General features: G+C 45.7%; 1 protein-coding gene across 2 annotated transcripts in view; it reads left to right on the forward strand.

The window, feature by feature from the left end:
• znf608 (zinc finger protein 608) overlaps positions 1-18,053 on the forward strand; it is a 35,385-nt gene that overhangs the window by 12,402 nt on the left and 4,930 nt on the right. For both annotated transcript variants that reach the window (XM_061729771.1, XM_061729773.1), the window contains exons 2-5: positions 1,405-1,687; positions 12,291-12,378; positions 14,947-16,528; positions 16,733-17,620. In XM_061729771.1, coding sequence (XP_061585755.1) covers positions 1,405-1,687; positions 12,291-12,378; positions 14,947-16,528; positions 16,733-17,620 — 2,841 coding nt within the window. The remainder of the gene's footprint in view (positions 1-1,404; positions 1,688-12,290; positions 12,379-14,946; positions 16,529-16,732; positions 17,621-18,053) is intronic.

Genomic DNA, 18,053 nt, shown 5'->3' on the forward strand with positions numbered 1-18,053 from the left:
CCACCATCTCCTTCATCTCTGAGTTTGATTAAATATTGTAAAACTGAGATACACTTCAGTTATATGAAATTATAATGAACAAAAGTACGGAGTAAGAGAGCTTTCATAAAGATGTGTCCATGTTATAAATATACGGAAGAGTATCAGGGCCATGCAGAAGAAAAAACATTTGAGAGGGGAAGATTTTTTTCATTAAAAAAGTCGAAATGTCAAGAAAAAAGTTTCGAAGTGCATGAAAAAACCTGTCCCTGGCCGGTGGGGGGCCTTGGGGGCCTATGGGGGGGGGTTACCTCATGGCGGTGGGGGGGGTGGCTGGGGGGGGCTCGGATGGGGGGCTGTGGCTAGGGCATCTCCGGTTTCCCCGGGGGGGGCTGGGGCGTGGGGGTCCCGCTCAGAGGGCCCGGCCCTGCCTGGGTGGGGGGTGGCTGTCTGCGCTGGGGGGCATTGCTGCCTTGGTCCTCCGTCGCTGGGTGGGAGCCGCGTGCCCCTGCGTTTGTGGGGACTCCGTGACCCTTGGGGTGTCCCCCGGGGTGGACGGCGGGGCCCTGGCCCGGCTCGGAGGGCCGGCCCCCGTCTACTGGATGGCCGGTGGGGGAGCGTGGGCGTCTTTCCAGGGCCGGCTCTGCTGTTCCTGCCTCCTGGCTTTGGCCTCCGCTCCCCCTCCCCCCCCCCACTACACGATTCATACGCACATAGGAGAAGGGGCGGGGGGTCCGGGTCGTGGGGGGCATTGTCCCGCGTGGCCCGGCACTCCCCGCCTCACGGTTTTAACAGCAAAGTAGACACTGCACATTCAACATTTAACAAATACATTTGACAATGACACGTAGTTCGGGAGGGGGGGGGGGTCGGTGTCAAATTGATACTCTGTCCTCCCCCTCCGTGTTTTTATGGCATTAATCACATGCACACCAGGGGCGGGAGGGGGTCCCACATCACCCGCGTTCCCTCGCCGGCCTGGGACAGGTGGGTTGCGATACCCGGGCCTGGCGGAGCTCGCCGTGCAGCCTGGGGTGCCTTCTGGCGGTGCTGGACCCCCCCCGGGGAGGGGGAAACGGTGGGGGGGGTAATGGGGGGGTAATGTCAGGGTTTGACATTTCCCACAGTTTGTGTTTCAGTTCTGTCCCTCCTGTCTCCCATCTGCCCTGATTGTCGTCACCTGTGTCTCGTTGTCTCGAGTTTTTTGATCTTGCTCAGCAGCGTTTTTGGTTTTGGTGAATATATCTGCTCTCCTGCGTTTGGGTCCTCAACAAACCGAATCGTGACAAAAACGGTTATTATTTACTTTAGCTGTGATGGTGCTTCCCCTGCGTTAGCGGCTACCGGCGCCTCATTCGGGGTTCGATTGCTTTCCCCTGTGACCCGCCCACTCAAACCCGTGTTTCTGTGTCCTCTCCCCCCCAGGTGGAGCCCATGTTCACGGTCCCGGCCCCCCCGGCTCCCGCCCACCCCGGGGCCCTCGGCTCCTCCCTGCCCTCCGTTCCCACCTTCTCCCCCCCGGCGCTGCCCACCAGGACCAGGTCTGTGGGCACCAGCACCCAGGACGGGGGCACCCCGGGGTGGGGGGGGCCCCCGGGGTGGGGGGGGCCCCCGGCCCCGGAGGGGGGGGACTCCGGCTGCCTGGGACCCTGCCAGCCCGGGACCAGCGTCAACCTGGAGGGAATCGTCTGGCACGAGACCCAGGAAGGTGAGGAGCTTTTACTGGCCACGGTTACACGATGTTTTTCAATTTATTAATTAAATAATTCCGAATTAAACTATTTTCCTTCGAGTTTACGTTCCGAGGTTTACATGGAAAACACGTTTGATGGTCTTTATCCAATTCCTCTTAAGGTCTGGGGATTGGGAAGGTTCTGATTGGATAGGGAGGCGGACCTGAAGTCTTCAAGAAGTTACGTCTACCGGAAGTTACGTCTATCGGAAATTACGTCTATCGGAAATTACGTCTACCGGAAGTTACGTCTATCGGAAATTACATCTAACGGAAATTACGTCTACCGGAAGTTACGTGTATCGGAAATTACATCTATCGGAAATTACGTCTACCGGAAGTTACATCTATCGGAAATTACGTCTACCGGAAGTTACGTCTATTGGAAATTACGTCTATTGGAAGTTACGTCTATTGGAAGTTACGTCTATTGGAAGTTACGTCTACCGGAAGTTACGTCTATTGGAAATTACGTCTATTGGAAGTTACGTCTATTGGAAGTTACGTCTACCGGAAGTTACGTCTATTGGAAGTTACGTCTATTGGAAGTTACGTCTATTGGAAGTTACGTCTATTGGAAGTTACGTCTATTGGAAGTTACGTCTACCGGAAGTTACTTCTATCGGAAATTACGTCTACTGAAAGTTACGTCTATTGGAAGTTACGTCTATCATAAATTACGTCTATCATAAATTACGTCTACCGGAAGTTACGTCTTTCGGAAATTACGTCTACCGGAAGTTAGGTGATCGCGGAATTATTCTATTCGGATTTAAAATCGGAATAAACCAGCAATTTACTTCGGGATTAAGTCTAATTCGGGATGGCCATTTTCATTAGGAATTAGGTGTAATTTTTACTCATTTAAATCGGATTTAATTTTAATTCTGAATTAAAGAGGAATTCAACTTCCCATGTAAACGCTCTCATTGTCCTGAACTGCTTCCCAAATGTTAGCGGTTCATAGCGTTGCCGGGATGCGTAGTGTCCAGTACGATGGACCTGGTCTTTGTCTTGGGCTGCCAAAGAGCGTCAAGGTGAGGGAACTTCGGTCCCTGGTAAGGAAGCTTCCTGCGGTGCTCCGATAGAAGTTGAGCATCGTCTCGGAGTTGTGTTGAGAGCCAGGTTGTTGTCCGGCGCCTTCAGCCAAGTGTTCCACCTCATGTCTATGTGATGAGTCTCACTGTGGTCTCAAGTTTCAAGTTTTAGTTTAATCATACATAGCCATTAAGATAATCGTATACAATTGAGACCAATCAGACATCTATAATGGTCTTTGGCATGTATGAATGGCCAGTGGTTGACAGTAACGGAGTAAATTTACTTGAGTACTGTACTTAAGTACATATCCAGAGGATTTGTACTTTACTTGAGTATTAGATTTCTTTGGTACTTATTACTCTTACTTGAATACATTTCCAAGACAAATATTTTTACTTTTACTCGAGTAAATTTCTAGGAAGGCTGAAAAGTACTCGTTACTTTCAGGTCTGCTCTTTTTTCTTCTTCCCTAAAATCCTATTGGACACAAGCTGTTTTTGTCAAAGGAGGAGACCTATCACAGTGCACGCTCTCCACTGGGATGTACGTAAAGCAGAAATACGTCAAGCCTCCTCAAAACCATACCGCCAAAGTAGCCTGCGTTTGTCAAGACAGAACTGCAACAAGTCAAGACAGAGCTGCAACAAGTCAAGACAGAGTCAACAAGTCAAGACAGAGCTGCAACAAGTCAAGACAGAGCTGCAACAAGTCAAGACAGAGCTGCAACAAGTCAAGACAGAGCTGCAACAAGTCAAGACAGAGCTGCAACAAGTCAAGACAGAGTCAACAAGTCAAGACAGAGCTGCAACAAGTCAAGACAGAGCTGCAACAAGTCAAGACAGAGCTGCAACAAGTCAAGACAGAGCTGCAACAAGTCAAGACAGAGCTGCAACAAGTCAAGACAGAGCTGCAACAAGTCAAGACAGAGCTGCAACAAGTCAAGACAGAGCTGCAACAAGTCAAGACAGAGCTGCAACAAGTCAAGACAGAGTCAACAAGTCAAGACAGAGCTGCAACAAGTCAGGACAGAGCTGCAACAAGTCAAGACAGAGCTGCAACAAGTCAAGACAGAGCTGCAACAAGTCAAGACAGAGCTGCAACAAGTCAAGACAGAGCTGCAACAAGTCAAGACAGAGCTGCAACAAGTCAAGACAGAGCTGCAACAAGTCAAGACAGAGCTGCAACAAGTCAAGACAGAGCTGCAACAAGTCAAGACAGAGCTGCAACAAGTCAAGACAGAGCCGCAACAATGGCTACGCCTGCGTCAGGAGAAGAAAGACAATACGCTGAGTCGTCTGAGTCTGATAATGAGCCGGACTCGGAGCAGGGACTTTCACAAAATCCTTGGCCGTATCTTAACTCAATGTTTGAGTTCGACCGAGTAAAAAACGAGGGCACAGACAAATAGAAGACACAATAAAAGTTTATTGTGTCTGCTGAAGCAGAACTACCTCTCTGCTTTCAACAACTCAACATCGAATTCTCAGAAACAAGAGTTAAAAGATCCTTAAATTAATTTAGAAAAAATATAGTAATTTACTGATGTGGAAAATAAGAAATGTACTCTTACTCTTACTCTTACTCTTACTTAAAGTAAATGTAAAAGCATTTACTTTTGGATACTTAAGTACCTTTAAAAGCAAGTACTTTTCTACTCTTACTCGAGTAATATTTTGACTGAGCTACTTTTACTTGTAATGGAGTACCATTAGTATTTGTACTCTTACTCAAGTACTGGGGTCGAGTACTCTGTCCACCTCTGTGAATGGCTCCCCCAAAGTAAGATATTGAAAGCTTTTGGGAGGAAAAATTAAGGAAAAATGAAATTTACAATGCAATGTGGTACAATGTGACGCTTCGTGTCCAAGTTGAAATAGAGACGACTTTTCTCCCTGAGACTGGGTGGTGGGGGGTGAATGTTAATGAAACAGAATGCTAATTGGACAGACAGAACGGAGAGGAAGAGTTGCTGCTGCAGCTCCTCCTCGCTGCAGGAGACCAGACTGACGAGCTAATCAAACACTGACGAGCTCCGAGCTCCGAGCTTAATTACCAACCGTCATGGAGTCGGGCTCCATCCCATAAACACGTCACATCAGCGTCCGCTGAAGGTCTGAAAAGAGAGAAACTCAGGAAAACACACAAGACTTTGGAATCTGCAAGAGAGAAAACAAACAGAAACAGGAACAGGCAGAGACACAAACAATAACCAGTCCAGGTCCCTGAGACTGAACCAGGTCTAGATTACTGAGATTATCTGTCTCTAAAACTGAACCAGGACTAGATTACTGAGATTATCTGTCTCTAAAACTGAACCAGGACTAGATTACTGAGATTATCTGTCTCTAAAACTGAACCAGGACTAGAATACTGAGATTATCTGTCTCTAAAACTAATCATTTTTTTTTTTTTTTTCAACAATATATTTATTAAAGTTATGCCATAGATACACAAAATACACAGACATACATATACGAACAATATTCAAACATAAGGTACATTCAATAAGATCATTTAAGTCCATGAGAATTCTTACAGATGTTATAAAATAATATTCAGGATGCAGCATATGATTGTGGTCCTGTACAGGGGATGGTTATGCTGTCCCTGTTTCACACAGTAAGTCAGATAGATCTTTGTTTTTAATATACTGGATGTAGCACCCCCATATTTTCTGAAATAATTCTTGTTTATCCTTTAGAGTGTATGTGATTTTTTCTAACGGTAAACATAAAGACATTTCTTTGAACCATTGCGTCACACTCGGCTTGCCAATACTTTTCCACGTTAAAGCTATCACTCTCTTTGCTTGTAGTATTCCCATATTTATGAAGATCTTTCCAGAGCGACTTATGTTATGTCCTGTAGGATATAAGCCCAGTAGGAAAAATTTGGGTTCCATCACCAGTCTAATTGATAAAATCTCCTGTATTATTACTCTAACTTCCTCCCAAAACTCCCTTATTTTTGGACATGACCATATACAGTGCAACAAAGTGCCCTTATCTTCTCCACATCTATTACAGAGGTCAGGGATCTGTATATTAAATTTGTTAAGTTTTTCTGGTGTAATATACACTCTCATTAGCCAATTAAATTGCAGCATTTTTAGACGAGTATTGCTCGTCTGTGTTTGGGCCAACTTACACGCTTTACTCCATTGTTCCACTGTCAATTCTTCCTGTAAGTCAGATCTCCATGCATTAAGCTTGGCAACAGAGGAATCAGTAGAGGATGTCACCAGCAATTTATACAGTTCAGATATCATACCTCTACCAAAGGGGTTTTTAATTAGGATTTTCTCTAATGTGGACAGCGGGGGACTCTGTGTACACTCGTTCTGATGAGACCTGATAAAACTCCTAAGCTGCAAATATTTGAAAAAGTGCTTTCGGGGGATACAAAATTTAGATATTAGTTGTTCAAAACTTAAAAGTCTTCCATCCCTCCCGAAAGCATCCTTCACCAGTCCCACGCCCAAGTCTGCCCACATTTTAAAACCACCGTCTGCTCTACCTGGAGCAAAATAATTGTTGCCCCAAATTGGGCTAAAAATGGAGAGGGGAGATTTTTCTTTCAAATATCTTCGAGTAACATGTAAAATATAGATCATGTTTTTAACTATGGGATTAAGAGTAATCTTTTTGAGTTTATTATATTTATCAGAGTAGATATACGTGGGAAGTGGAAGCTTGAGTGAGAGTGATTCAATACTTCTCCATGTGGGGGGCTTTTCTGCAGTATAATAGAACATTATAGTCCTTAATTGGGTTGCCCAATAGTACCAAACCATATTCGGGTATTGTAGCCCTCCTGTGTCAAAGGGCAGGTATAAAAGCGATAAGCGAAGTCTGGGACGCTTGTTATTCCACAGAAATTGGTTGAACAGTTTTTTTATTTTAAAGAAAAAGTCTGATGGAGGTGGCAAGGGGATATTTTGAAACAAATACAAAACCTTAGGGAGAACATTCATTTTTAGTATATTTATTTTACCAATCAGTGAAATTTGGAGACTCGACCATCTCTCCATTGATTTGGATATGTCAGTCATACTTGGATTATAATTATATTTCACCACATCTTCCAGTTTCGGAACAATTTGAATTCCTAGATAAGTAAAATGATCCACATTTGTAAAATGGCAGGTATAAGTAGGTGGATTCATCCTTTCTTCCGAGTTCAAAAGCATTATGGAGGATTTTGATTTATTAATTTTATAACCAGAAATATAGCCAAATTTCCCAATTAAATCTAAAACGACTGGAATAGATTTTTCCAGATTTTTAAGGAAAAGGATCACATCATCAGCGTAAAGAGATATTCGATGGTCGAGCCCTCCAATTTCTATACCCGTGATCATAGCGTGGTCTCTTACAGCAATAGCAAGTGGTTCAATTGCAATTATAAATAAAAGCGGAGATAGAGGGCAGCCTTGTCTACAGCCTCTTCCGATCTTTATTGGTTTTGAGATAATATTATTAGTAATTATTTCTGCATATGGATTATTATATAGGAGCTTGACCCAGTTACAGAATCCCTCTCCCAGACCAAATCGATCAAGAAGCCGAAACAAATAGGGCCATTGTACCCTATCAAAAGCTTTCTCCGCATCCAATGCCAGGAAAGCTGTATTTGGTGACCCTCTCTGTTCGTGCAAAATATTTAAAACTCGTCTGACGTTATGAAATCCCTGACGCCCAACCATGAACCCGTTTTGATCATCCTTGATAATATCTGGTAAAAGGCGCTCCAGTCTCTTTGCCAGAATTTTACACAGTATCTTTAAATCTGAATTCAAAAGGCTAATTGGCCGCAAATTTTCACACTTATCATTCAATTTTCCGGGTTTGGGAAGAAGTGTGATTAGGGCCCCTCTTAGAGTGGGTGGGAGTATCCCCTTTTGAGCAGATTCAGAAAACATTTCCAAAAGGGGTGCCTTTAATTTGGATGCAAACTTTTTATAAATATCAATAGGCAGGCCGTCTGGCCCTGCAGCCTTTCCAGGTTTCATACTCATTATTGCCTCTGAGATTTCTTCCAGGGACAAGTTAGCCCCCAGACTCAAGGTTTCCTCTTCTTCTATTTTGGGAATATTTATATTATTAAGAAAGGAGAAAAAGTTTGTGTCATGATCGCCTGGGTTTAATTCAGAACTGTATAACCTTTCATAATAGACCTTAAAAGATTCATTTATTGCAGCAGGATCAGAGATAGTTTCCCCTCTATCGTTTTTTAATACAGTGATTGATCTTTCTAATTGGAATTGTTTTATACGCCAAGCCAGAATTTTACCTGATTTCTCTCCTTGATCAAAAACGGATTGTTTAAGTTTTAATAAGTTAGCTGTAGCTTTTGAAGCTGAGATTTCATTGTATTGGGCTCTTAATAGTAGCAAACTTTGGTGTAGCTTGGGACAGGGGCTCTTAAAGTACATATCCTCAGTGGTTTTGATTTTTGATTCCAGTAGTTTCAGCTTTTGTTTAGCCTTTTTAGACTTTGAGCTTGTAAAGCTGATTATTTGACCTCTGATGAAAGCTTTGAATGCTTCCCATCTAATACACGGGGATGTTTCAGAAGTATTGAGCTCAAAGTAATCAGTAATTTGTTTATCAAGGTACGCCATTAGGTCTTTGTCCTTTAGCCATTCTTGCTGAAATTTCCATTTTGGGGGGTCTCGTACCAGCCCTGGATCCATATAGACCAGACTTGCTGGAGCATGGTCTGAAATAACAATGCTGCCATATTCGCAACATTTCACTTTATAAGATAGACTTGCTGAAATTAAAAAGTAGTCTATTCGTGAGTATGAATTGTGTGTGCTTGAAAAACAGGAATATGTTGATACTCCAGGGTTCTTGTCTCTCCATATATCCTTAAGATTTAATTCCTTAGCAAATTGAAGAATGGTTTCCCTACTTTGGCTGTGTGATTTGTCCAAATGTGATGATTTATCTATACTAGGGTTGAGAGTACAATTGAAGTCTCCAGCTAAAATATAGTGGCCACTAAGCGATGACAGCGTGCAGAATAAGTTATTAAAAAAACCTGGTTCATCCTTGTTCGGAGCATAAATATTAACTAAATTTAGAGGTTCTGTGTAGAGGGTACCCTGAACAATCAGATACCTTCCCATCCTATCTGCAATTACCTTATGAACATTAAAGGGTATGGATTTGTGTATTAGAGTCATAACCCCTCTCGCTTGGGAGGTAAATGGTGCTGAAAATACCTCTCCTCGCCACCTCCTCTTAATTTTCAAATCCTCTCTTCCAATAAGGTGCGTCTCTTGGAGAAAAATGATTTTGGATTGCATATCCTTTAACCTTCCCATTACTTGCTTAACTTTTTTAAGTTTTTGCAACCCTCTACAGTTCCACGATGTCATCTTAATTTCTAGAATATTGGTCATAGCTGCTCTTTACAGATGGTCTTCTCATGTCAACGTATAGAAATGTACCTTTAAACAACCAAAACATTACAAATAACACAGATGCTTCTAACTGCATCAACCTTTGAACACAAACCCTCTGGCCTAAAGGCCAGTTTTCCCATCTCCCTACTACACACTCCGGTAGTGCTAGTGACCAGTCCACAACTGTTGAGGAGTGATCCAACTTTGTTAATCTTTTCTTATCTTAGACTTAAACACTCCCTCCATTATTGTCTTAAAAAAAAAAAGAGTAATTATAATAACGATAATAATAATGATTGTTTTGCCAAGAATATGCTGCTATACCACATAAAGTCGTACAAATAAATGAAATATTAGTGATCTCCTGTACTTTTGCTCGTTAATAATAAATCTATAACTCAAAATGTCCTCCTGATAAACAAAAAATAGGTAAATCCCCCGAAATAAGAAAATAAAATAAAATAAAAAATGAACAAACAAAAGGAGTTTTGCCAAGAATATGCTACTATACCACATAAAGTCATACAAATAAATGTAATATTAGTGATCTCCTGTACTTTTGCTCGTTAATAATAAATCTATAACTCAAAATGTCCTCCTGATAAACAAAAAATAGGTAAATCCCCCGAAATAATAAAATAAAATAAAAAATGAACAAACTAAAGGAGTTTTGCCAAGAATATGCTGCTATACCACATAAAGTCATACAAATAAATGAAATATTAGTGATCTCCTGTACTTTTGCTCGTTTATAATAAATCTATAACTCAAAATGTCCTCCTGATAAACAAAAAATAGGTAAATCCCCCGAAATAAGAAAAAAAAAAAAAAAAAAAAAAAAAAAAAAAAAAAAAAAAAAATGAACAAACAAAAGGAGTTTTGCCAAGAATATGCTGCTATACCACATAAAGTCATACAAATAAATGAAATATTAGTGATCTCCTGTACTTTTGCTCGTTAATATTAAATCTATAACTCAAAATGTCCTCCTGATAAACAAAAAATAGGTAAATCCCCCGAAATAAGAAAATAAAATAAAATAAAAAAAATGAACAAACAAAAGGAGTTTTGCCAAGAATATGCTGCTATACCACATAAAGTCATACAAATAAATGAAATATTAGTGATCTCCTGTACTTTTGCTCGTTAATAATAAATCTATAACTCAAAATGTCCTCCTGATAAACAAAAAATAGGTAAATTCCCCGAAATAAGAAAATAAAATAAAATAAAAAATGAACAAACAAAAGGAGGGGGGGGGGGCTTATTAATCATTGATGTTACAAATCATATCCATGTCTGCACCGTCTCCAACCCCCATATAAATCTAACGGAGGATTGTACAGGTGTATATTTCAATGTTCAGTTCACATTAACCCAGATATTAGCTGCCAAGCCAGACGATTAATTATTTTACCAACTTTATCCATACCGTTAATTATCCCGTCTCGGCTTCCGCTCGGATCCGCCTAACGAAAGTCTCTGCGTCCTCCGGTTTACCAAAAGTCAGTGTTTTATCCTTGTAAGTCACCAGGAGCCTGGCGGGGAGAAGCACGCCGTGCCTTATCCCCATGCTGCGGAGCTGTTGTCTCACGGAGTCATATTCCTTCTGTTTCCTGCGTAATCCAGCCGCCATGTCCGGGTAGAATCGAACCAATTTGTCCTCGTAGAATACTTGCTTCTTGATTTTGATCGCTTTCAACACCGCTTCCTTATCTCTGTCGTTCAGGAACTTTATGATAAGTGTTCTTGGGGGGGCGTTTGGGTCGTGTCTCGGGCCGATTCGGTGAGCCCTCTCCAGGAACGGTTTAGACTTCAGCAGGTGGATGTCCAGCGCCTCCGGGATCCAGGTCTCCAAAAAGGAGCACGCGTCGGCTCCCTCCGCCTTCTCCGGTAAATTAACCAGTCTCAGGTTAACCCTCCTGGACCTTGTTTCCAAGTCCATTATTTTGTCCTCCATGTCCGTGTTTTTCCTTTCGAGGCTCTGGACTTTAGCTTGCAGGCTGGCAACCGTGTCTTCAGCATCCGAGATGCGCGTCTCGGCGTTTACAATACGCTCCATGCATTCTCTGACCTCGTTTCTCATTCCATCAATTGCCGTCACTACTCCGTCAAATCTGTTGGAGAAGTCAGCTTTCAAGTCTTTGATAGCATCGAGGATCGGAGCGTGGCTCGGTCCTGCTCCGTCGGCGTTAATTGACTCGTCAGACATTGCGCTAGCATTAGCTTTAGTTTCTCCACTTTGTTTAGTTGTTCCGAAATCAATTTTGGGTTGTGAGGGTTTACCACGACCCTTACCCGATTTGCCTGGTGCAGACGACATAAGCGCGATACGAGTTTGGTGTCAGAAGGTTACTTTAGGTTGATTATCTTGGCGAAGATTTACAGAGGAGGGAAGTGTGCGTCCATCTAGTGCGCCGCCATACCGGACTAAAACTAATCATTTAAAAAAAAATGGATGCTCCATGTTGGTGATTTGATGAGTGATGATGTAGTTGAATACCGAGGTGTCATCTGCAAACTCAATTATGTTTTATTGGACCGGTCCAGGTCTCTAAAACTGAACCAGGACTAGATTACTGAGATTATCTGTCTCTAAAACTGAACCAGGACTAGATTACTGAGATTATCTGTCTCTAAAACTGAACCAGGACTAGATTACTGAGATTATCCGAGGGTTTCAGACTCACATGAGGGGAGTTTCTCATCTGGATCATAAATATGGAAAAGTACTGAAACAATCAGTGCGTTTTTACCAGAAACAAGTGAGAAACTGCCCCGTAAAACCGACAACCTTCTGTCCTTTAAATGAGAAAATGTGATGAATCTGAGGATGAAACTTTTAATGTTACTGGAGTCTGACTGTTCCTGGTGATTGACAGGTGTGTTCCTGGTGATTGACAGGTGTGTTCCTGGTGATTGACAGGTGTGTTCCTGGTGATTGACAGGTGTGTTTCTGGTGATTGACAGGTGTGTTCCTGGTGATTGACAGGTGTGTTCCTGGTGATTGACAGGTGTGTTCCTGGTGATTGACAGGTGTGTTTCTGGTGATTGACAGGTGTGTCTGACTGTGATTGACAGGTGTGTTTCTGGTGATTGACAGGTGTGTCTGACTGTGATTGACAGGTGTGCTGGTGGTGAACGTCACCTGGAGGAAGAGGACGTACGTAGGAACTCTGCTGGACTGCACCAAACACGACTGGGCGCCTCCCAGGTGAGCTTCATGCTTCCTCCTTCCTTCCTGCTTCCTGCTTCCTACTTCCTCCTTCCTGCTTCATGCTTCCTTCCTGCTTCCTTACTGCTTCATGCTTCCTTCCTGTTTCCTTCCTCCTGCCTTCCAGCTTCCTACTTCCTTCCTGCTTCCTGCCTCCTTCCTTCCTGCTTCCTACTTCCTCCCTGCTTCTTTCCTGCCTCCTGCTTCCTTCCTGCTTCCTTCCAGCTTCCTCCTTCCTTCCTGCTTCCTTCCTCCTTCCAGCTTCCTACCTACCTGCTTCCTACTTCTTTCCTGCTTCCTTCCTCCTTCCAGCTTCCTACCTCCTGCCTACCTGTTTCCTACTTCCTTCCTGCTTCTTTCCTGCTTCCTTCTTCCTTCCTGCTTCCTTCCTACCTCCTTCCTTCCTTCCTTCCTTCCTTCCTTCCTTCCTTCCTTCCTTCCTTCCTTCCTTCCTTCCTTCCTTCCTTCCTTCCTTCCTTCCTTCCTTCCTTCCTTCCTTCCTGCATCTTTCCTCAAATCTAGCGCTAGGTGCTAATAGTAGCTCAGTGTTCATCCTGGATCTGTCTGTTACCATGACGACGGTTAGAACGATGAGACTTTTATGATCAGAAAAACAGGAACTTAAAAAGGCTCCGTGTTCATCTCCGTGTTTGATTAGCGCCGTTAGCGTTAGCCTAGCGTTAGCCTAGCGTTAGCCTAGCGGCATCATCAGCGTTCAGGGTTTTTATTCCTGACGATGGTTTATTTGATTAACAGAACAAAAGCTCCTCTTCAAAGAGCGTTAATGTTGCTAACGTGATAAAAGCTTTAAACTGTCGGCTCTGTGATGAAAGTGATGAAAGCTCCAACAAAAACACTTTTGATTGTTTCACAAGTGGTGAGTGGCTTTTTTATAATTGCAGAATAGAAAAATGTCACTCGGCTGAACCTTTCAATTACGGCTCCCGCGTGTAAACGATAGTCGTCATGGAAACGACAGCCCGGGCTCGCAGAGCGGCGGCTAAATTACTTTTATCATTTGCCGTGGACATTTCTCTCTCAGCGGGTTTGGCTTCAAAATATGATTCTGAGGAATAAAACTCTTCCTCCAAGATGATTTATTCTTTGAAAGGAACTAGATGTTCAGGATTTTAATGTTGCTGTATAACAATAACTCTTAATGAATGAACACAAAGGAATATAAATATAATATTAAAGCTGCAAGCAGCGATGAATGGGCTCTCGCGCATGCAATCTTTACCAATAAAGGTCAAGGACTCAAAACCGAGTCCGATGAACCACCATGACTCTTTATGTCAAATCATTCCAAAGTTATGGCAGAAAGTAGGAACTATCAGATATGGACCAATCAGATGAAGGGTGGGCGCGCTTTTTGGCGTCTATCGTTGCCACGGTAACGCTTTTGACTGAGAAAAGTAATGCGTGTTGTCGCAGAATGGAGACGCACATTTTGATGTATAACACACCTGGGTGCACGTTACGGTTCGGGCCGTATTAACTGGTGAAGAAATTGCATAAATTGCGCCAAAATGACACGATTAATTCAAAATGGCCGACTTCCTGTTTGGTTTCGGCCATGGCTCCAAGAGACTTTTCTTTAAGTTGTGCCATGATACAGGTGTGTAGTGATTTTCGTGCATGTACGTCAAACCGTATCGTGGGGCTTGAGACACAAAGTTTTCTAGGGGGCGCTGTTGAGCCGTTAGGCCACGCCCATTAATGTAAACCATTAAATATCACATTTATCACCAGGACTGGCTTGGTGCAAAATTTGGTGACTTTTGGGGCACGTTTAGGGGAAAAAAGGCCTTCCTTTCGGCAGAAGAAAGAAAAAGAAAGAAAGAAAGAAAAATTCCTACAGATACAATAGACCAGGGATCAGCAACCCGCGGCTCTGGAGCTGCATGCAGCTCATTAGCGCCGCCCTAGTGGCTCCTGGAGCTTTTTCAAAAATGTTTGACCTTTTTTTTTTCTATTTTTTTTTCTTTTTCTTCTTTTTTTTCTTCTTTTTTTCCTTTTGTTCTCTTTTTTTCTTCCCTTTTCCTTTCTTTTTTAATGTCAACATTTCGACTTTTTTCTCGAAATTTTGACTTTTTTCTCAACATTTCGACTTTTTTCTCGAGATTGTGCTTCAACATTAATCTCGACATTTCGACTTTTTTCTTGACATTTCGACTTTTTTCTCGAAATTTTGACTTTTTTCTCGACATTTCGGCTTTTTTCTCGATTGTACTTCAACATTAATCTCGACATTTCGACTTTTTTCTTGACATTTCGACTTTTTTCTCGACATTTCGACTTTTTCCTCGACATTTCAAATTTTTTCTCAACATTTGGACTTTTTTCTCGACATTTCGCCTTTGGCCATTTGCCTTCATTCTAATTCTGATACAAGACTTTTAATTTATTGCAGCTCCAGACATATTTGTTTTTTGTGTTTTTGGTCCCATACGGCTCTTTCAATATTTTGGGCTGCTGACCCCTGCAGTAGACCCTTCACTGTCAGTGCTCGGGCCATAATGATAAGAATTAGCTTCTCCTGATTCCAGTGTTTTCTGTCTTCTCCAGGTTTTGCGAGTCACCCTGCAGCGACCCGGATCTCCCCGGTAGCCGCGGTCGGGGGAAGCGGATGCGGTTAGCGATGGCCGAGCGTCCGTTCGCGGAGCCGTCCACTGCTAACGCTAACGCTAAAGTCCGGGGCCTCTCGCACCACCGGAGCCGGGGGGGCGGAGCCACCGCCGGAACCGCCTCCATCCACAGCAAAGGGAGGCGCGCTAGCCTGAACCTCATCAACAACTTCTTCACCGTGGACGAGGTGAAGCCCGTCGTTAGTGGCGTTAGCGGTGGCGGCGTTAGCGCCTCGCTCTCCTCGGGGAAGCGGAAGAACAAGCCGCCGGCCGACCTGGACCTCAGTTTCGCGTCTTCGGACAACGTCAAGAACGGGAAGAGGATCCGGGCTAAGTCGCGTAGCGCCCCGTCGACGCCGCAGGGAAAGTCCGACCCGTCGTTCCTGGATCCGGGAGGGGGCGGGGCTTCCTCGCCGCCGCCGCCGCTACCCATCCTCATCGACTGCCCGCACCCGAACTGCACCAAGCGCTACAAGCACATCAACGGGCTGCGCTACCACCAGACTCACGCCCACCTGGAGGCCGACGAGCAGCAGAGGAAGCCCGACGGTGACGGCGACGACCGGCTAACGGATGGCGACGACGACGCTAACGTGACCTCGTACGACCTCACGGAGACGAGCTCAAGCTTGAAGAAACCGGCTCCGCTCTACAAGGTGACGACGGTGGGGTCGCCCAAGAACCGGCGGCTGCTCCTCAGCACCGACCACAATAACGCCAACAACGCTAACGCTAAAGCCAGACGGACCTCCAGCCTGCTGAAGGACGGCCTGCTGGACGACCTCAGCAACGCTAACAACACTAAACCCAGGAGAACGTCCAGCCTGCTGGACGACCTCAGCAACCTGCCCATCATCTCCAACATGACAGTGGTTCTGGAGAACTGCATGGTGTCGGACCGGGCGTCTTCTTCTTCGGTGGTGGAGATGCCCAAGCTGGAGGCCGAGGGCCCGATCGAGAAGAAGGGAAGCCCCGGCGACAAAGCTAGGAAGGCCAACGGGAAGGTGGAGAAGCCGTCCAAGTCCAACCGGACCAACCGGCCGATCGCTCCGGCGCCGGCTCCGCCGAAGCTGATCGCCATCCCCAACGCGACGACGTACAACACTAGCGCGGCGGCGCCGGCGGATGTCGTCGGCTCCCAGCAGCCGTCCCCGCTGGCGGCCGTCAGCCTGACCAGTAAGAATCTTCCCCTGAAACCCATCAAGCCCAAGCTGAGCGTCGTCGTGGAGCCCGGACTCGTCAAAGCCGTCGCCGCGGTCGCCGCCTGCAGTGGCAAAGACGCCAGGAAGAAGGAAAAACGGAGGCTGAAGGACAAACACGGCAAAGACGCGCCAGCCAGGAATCCCAACGGCGACGGCGACGGGATCAGAACGGAAGAAGCCGGCGGCGGCGGAGCTAAACCGGGGGTGAAGGAAGTCCCGGGAAGTCTCCTGAAGGAGCACCTGAGCAAACAGGAAGTGATGAACGGACTTCTGGAGACGCAGGAGAGTCGCATGGCCAGCATCCGGGCCGAGGCCGACAAGGTCTACACCTTATTTTTTCTTCTTCCTTCCTTCCTTCCTTCCTTCCTTCCTTCCTTCCTTCCTTCCTTCCTTCCTTCCTTCCTTCCTTCCTTCCTTCCTTCCTTCCTTCCTTCCTTCCTTCTTTCCTTCCTTCCTTCCTTCCTTCCTTCCTTCCTTCCTTCCTTCCTTCCCTGATTAATTTTGTTTAATTCTGTCTGATTTCAGGTCTACACCTTCACCGACAACGCCCCCAGCCCGTCCATCGGCGGTTCTTCGTCGCGGCTAGATTCAGGCGGCGGCGGTTGTTGCCTGGCAACGGTGGACGGCGGCAGCGGCGGCAGCAAGAACAACAGCCCCGCCTACTCCGACATCTCCGACGCCGGGGACGAAGGCGGGGGGGGATCGGACGGGCTCCGGTCGTCCAAGTCCGGCTCCTCCTCCGAGGCGAGCTCCGGCTCCGGCGGCGGTAACCATGGCAACCCCGGTAAAACCCCCCCCTCCACGGCTACGAAGGAGTGCCAGTCGCCGTACTACCACGGCTACGAGCCGTACTACCTGCAGGGCTGCGTCGCCTTCCACAAAGGGGCCGCCGCCCACGACTGCAAGGGGAAAGACAGGAAAGAGGACGTGAGGGACGACGACAAGAGCTCCTCCCATGACGGGCCGACTCCGTCCCAGCTCCAGCTAGCCATGAGCCAGACCCAGACAGCGCTAGCCCAGTCCCTGTACTACGGCCAGTACTCCCGGGGACTTTATATGGACCAGAAGATGCTGCTAGCGTCCAAATGCTGTGACCAGACTCCCTCCGGCAAGCAGAGGGGTCAAGGCGCGAAGGACTTGGACGATGTCCAACACTTGATCGGGGGCTCGGCAGGTGGACCGGTGTTGGGTAAAGGTCCGGACGGGTCCAAGGTCTGCTGTGCCAAACCGGGGGGGCCGGGCGCTAAGGGGATCCACGGCGGCGGCGGCATGGTGGTGGACCAGCACCAGGTCGTAGCGAATGACTGCGACAACATCAAGTCTCCCTCTTCCTCCTCGTCTTCTTCTTCTTCTTCGTCGCTCCACAACCCCAACAGTCACACGGATCTGGACTCAAATGTTTCCTTTTCCAGCGTAAGTTTCTCCGTGTGTTTGTGAGCCGCCGCCGCTAATGCTGTTGTTGGTGTGTTTTAATTGCTTCTGTGGTGCCGCCGCTATCCTCTCGCGCTTCTCCCGTCGTTTCGAGACCCCGATCCGAATGTTAGAACGTTTTCCGTATAAGAGAAACGAGAATGGATGGATGGATGATGGATGGATGGATGAATGGATGTGTAACGTTAACTTGGCACCAGCCACTTCTTCAGAAAGCTTGTACAGATGTCTTACCCACAATGCAGTCGACCACTAATTCGAGCCATGACTAGGGTAGGTTTCCTCTTTCCGCTTGATCATGTTTGGGAGTGTCTCGGTTCATCGAGGGGGACGCAGTTGAAACTTCGTCATCCTTCATCAGCGTCTCACCCAGAGCCAGGGATAGGTGGTCTGACTATGGCTCTGCTCACCCCGC

Source organism: Cololabis saira, chromosome 9, assembly GCF_033807715.1.
Source record: "Cololabis saira isolate AMF1-May2022 chromosome 9, fColSai1.1, whole genome shotgun sequence".
Lineage (NCBI taxonomy): Eukaryota > Metazoa > Chordata > Actinopteri > Beloniformes > Belonidae > Cololabis > Cololabis saira.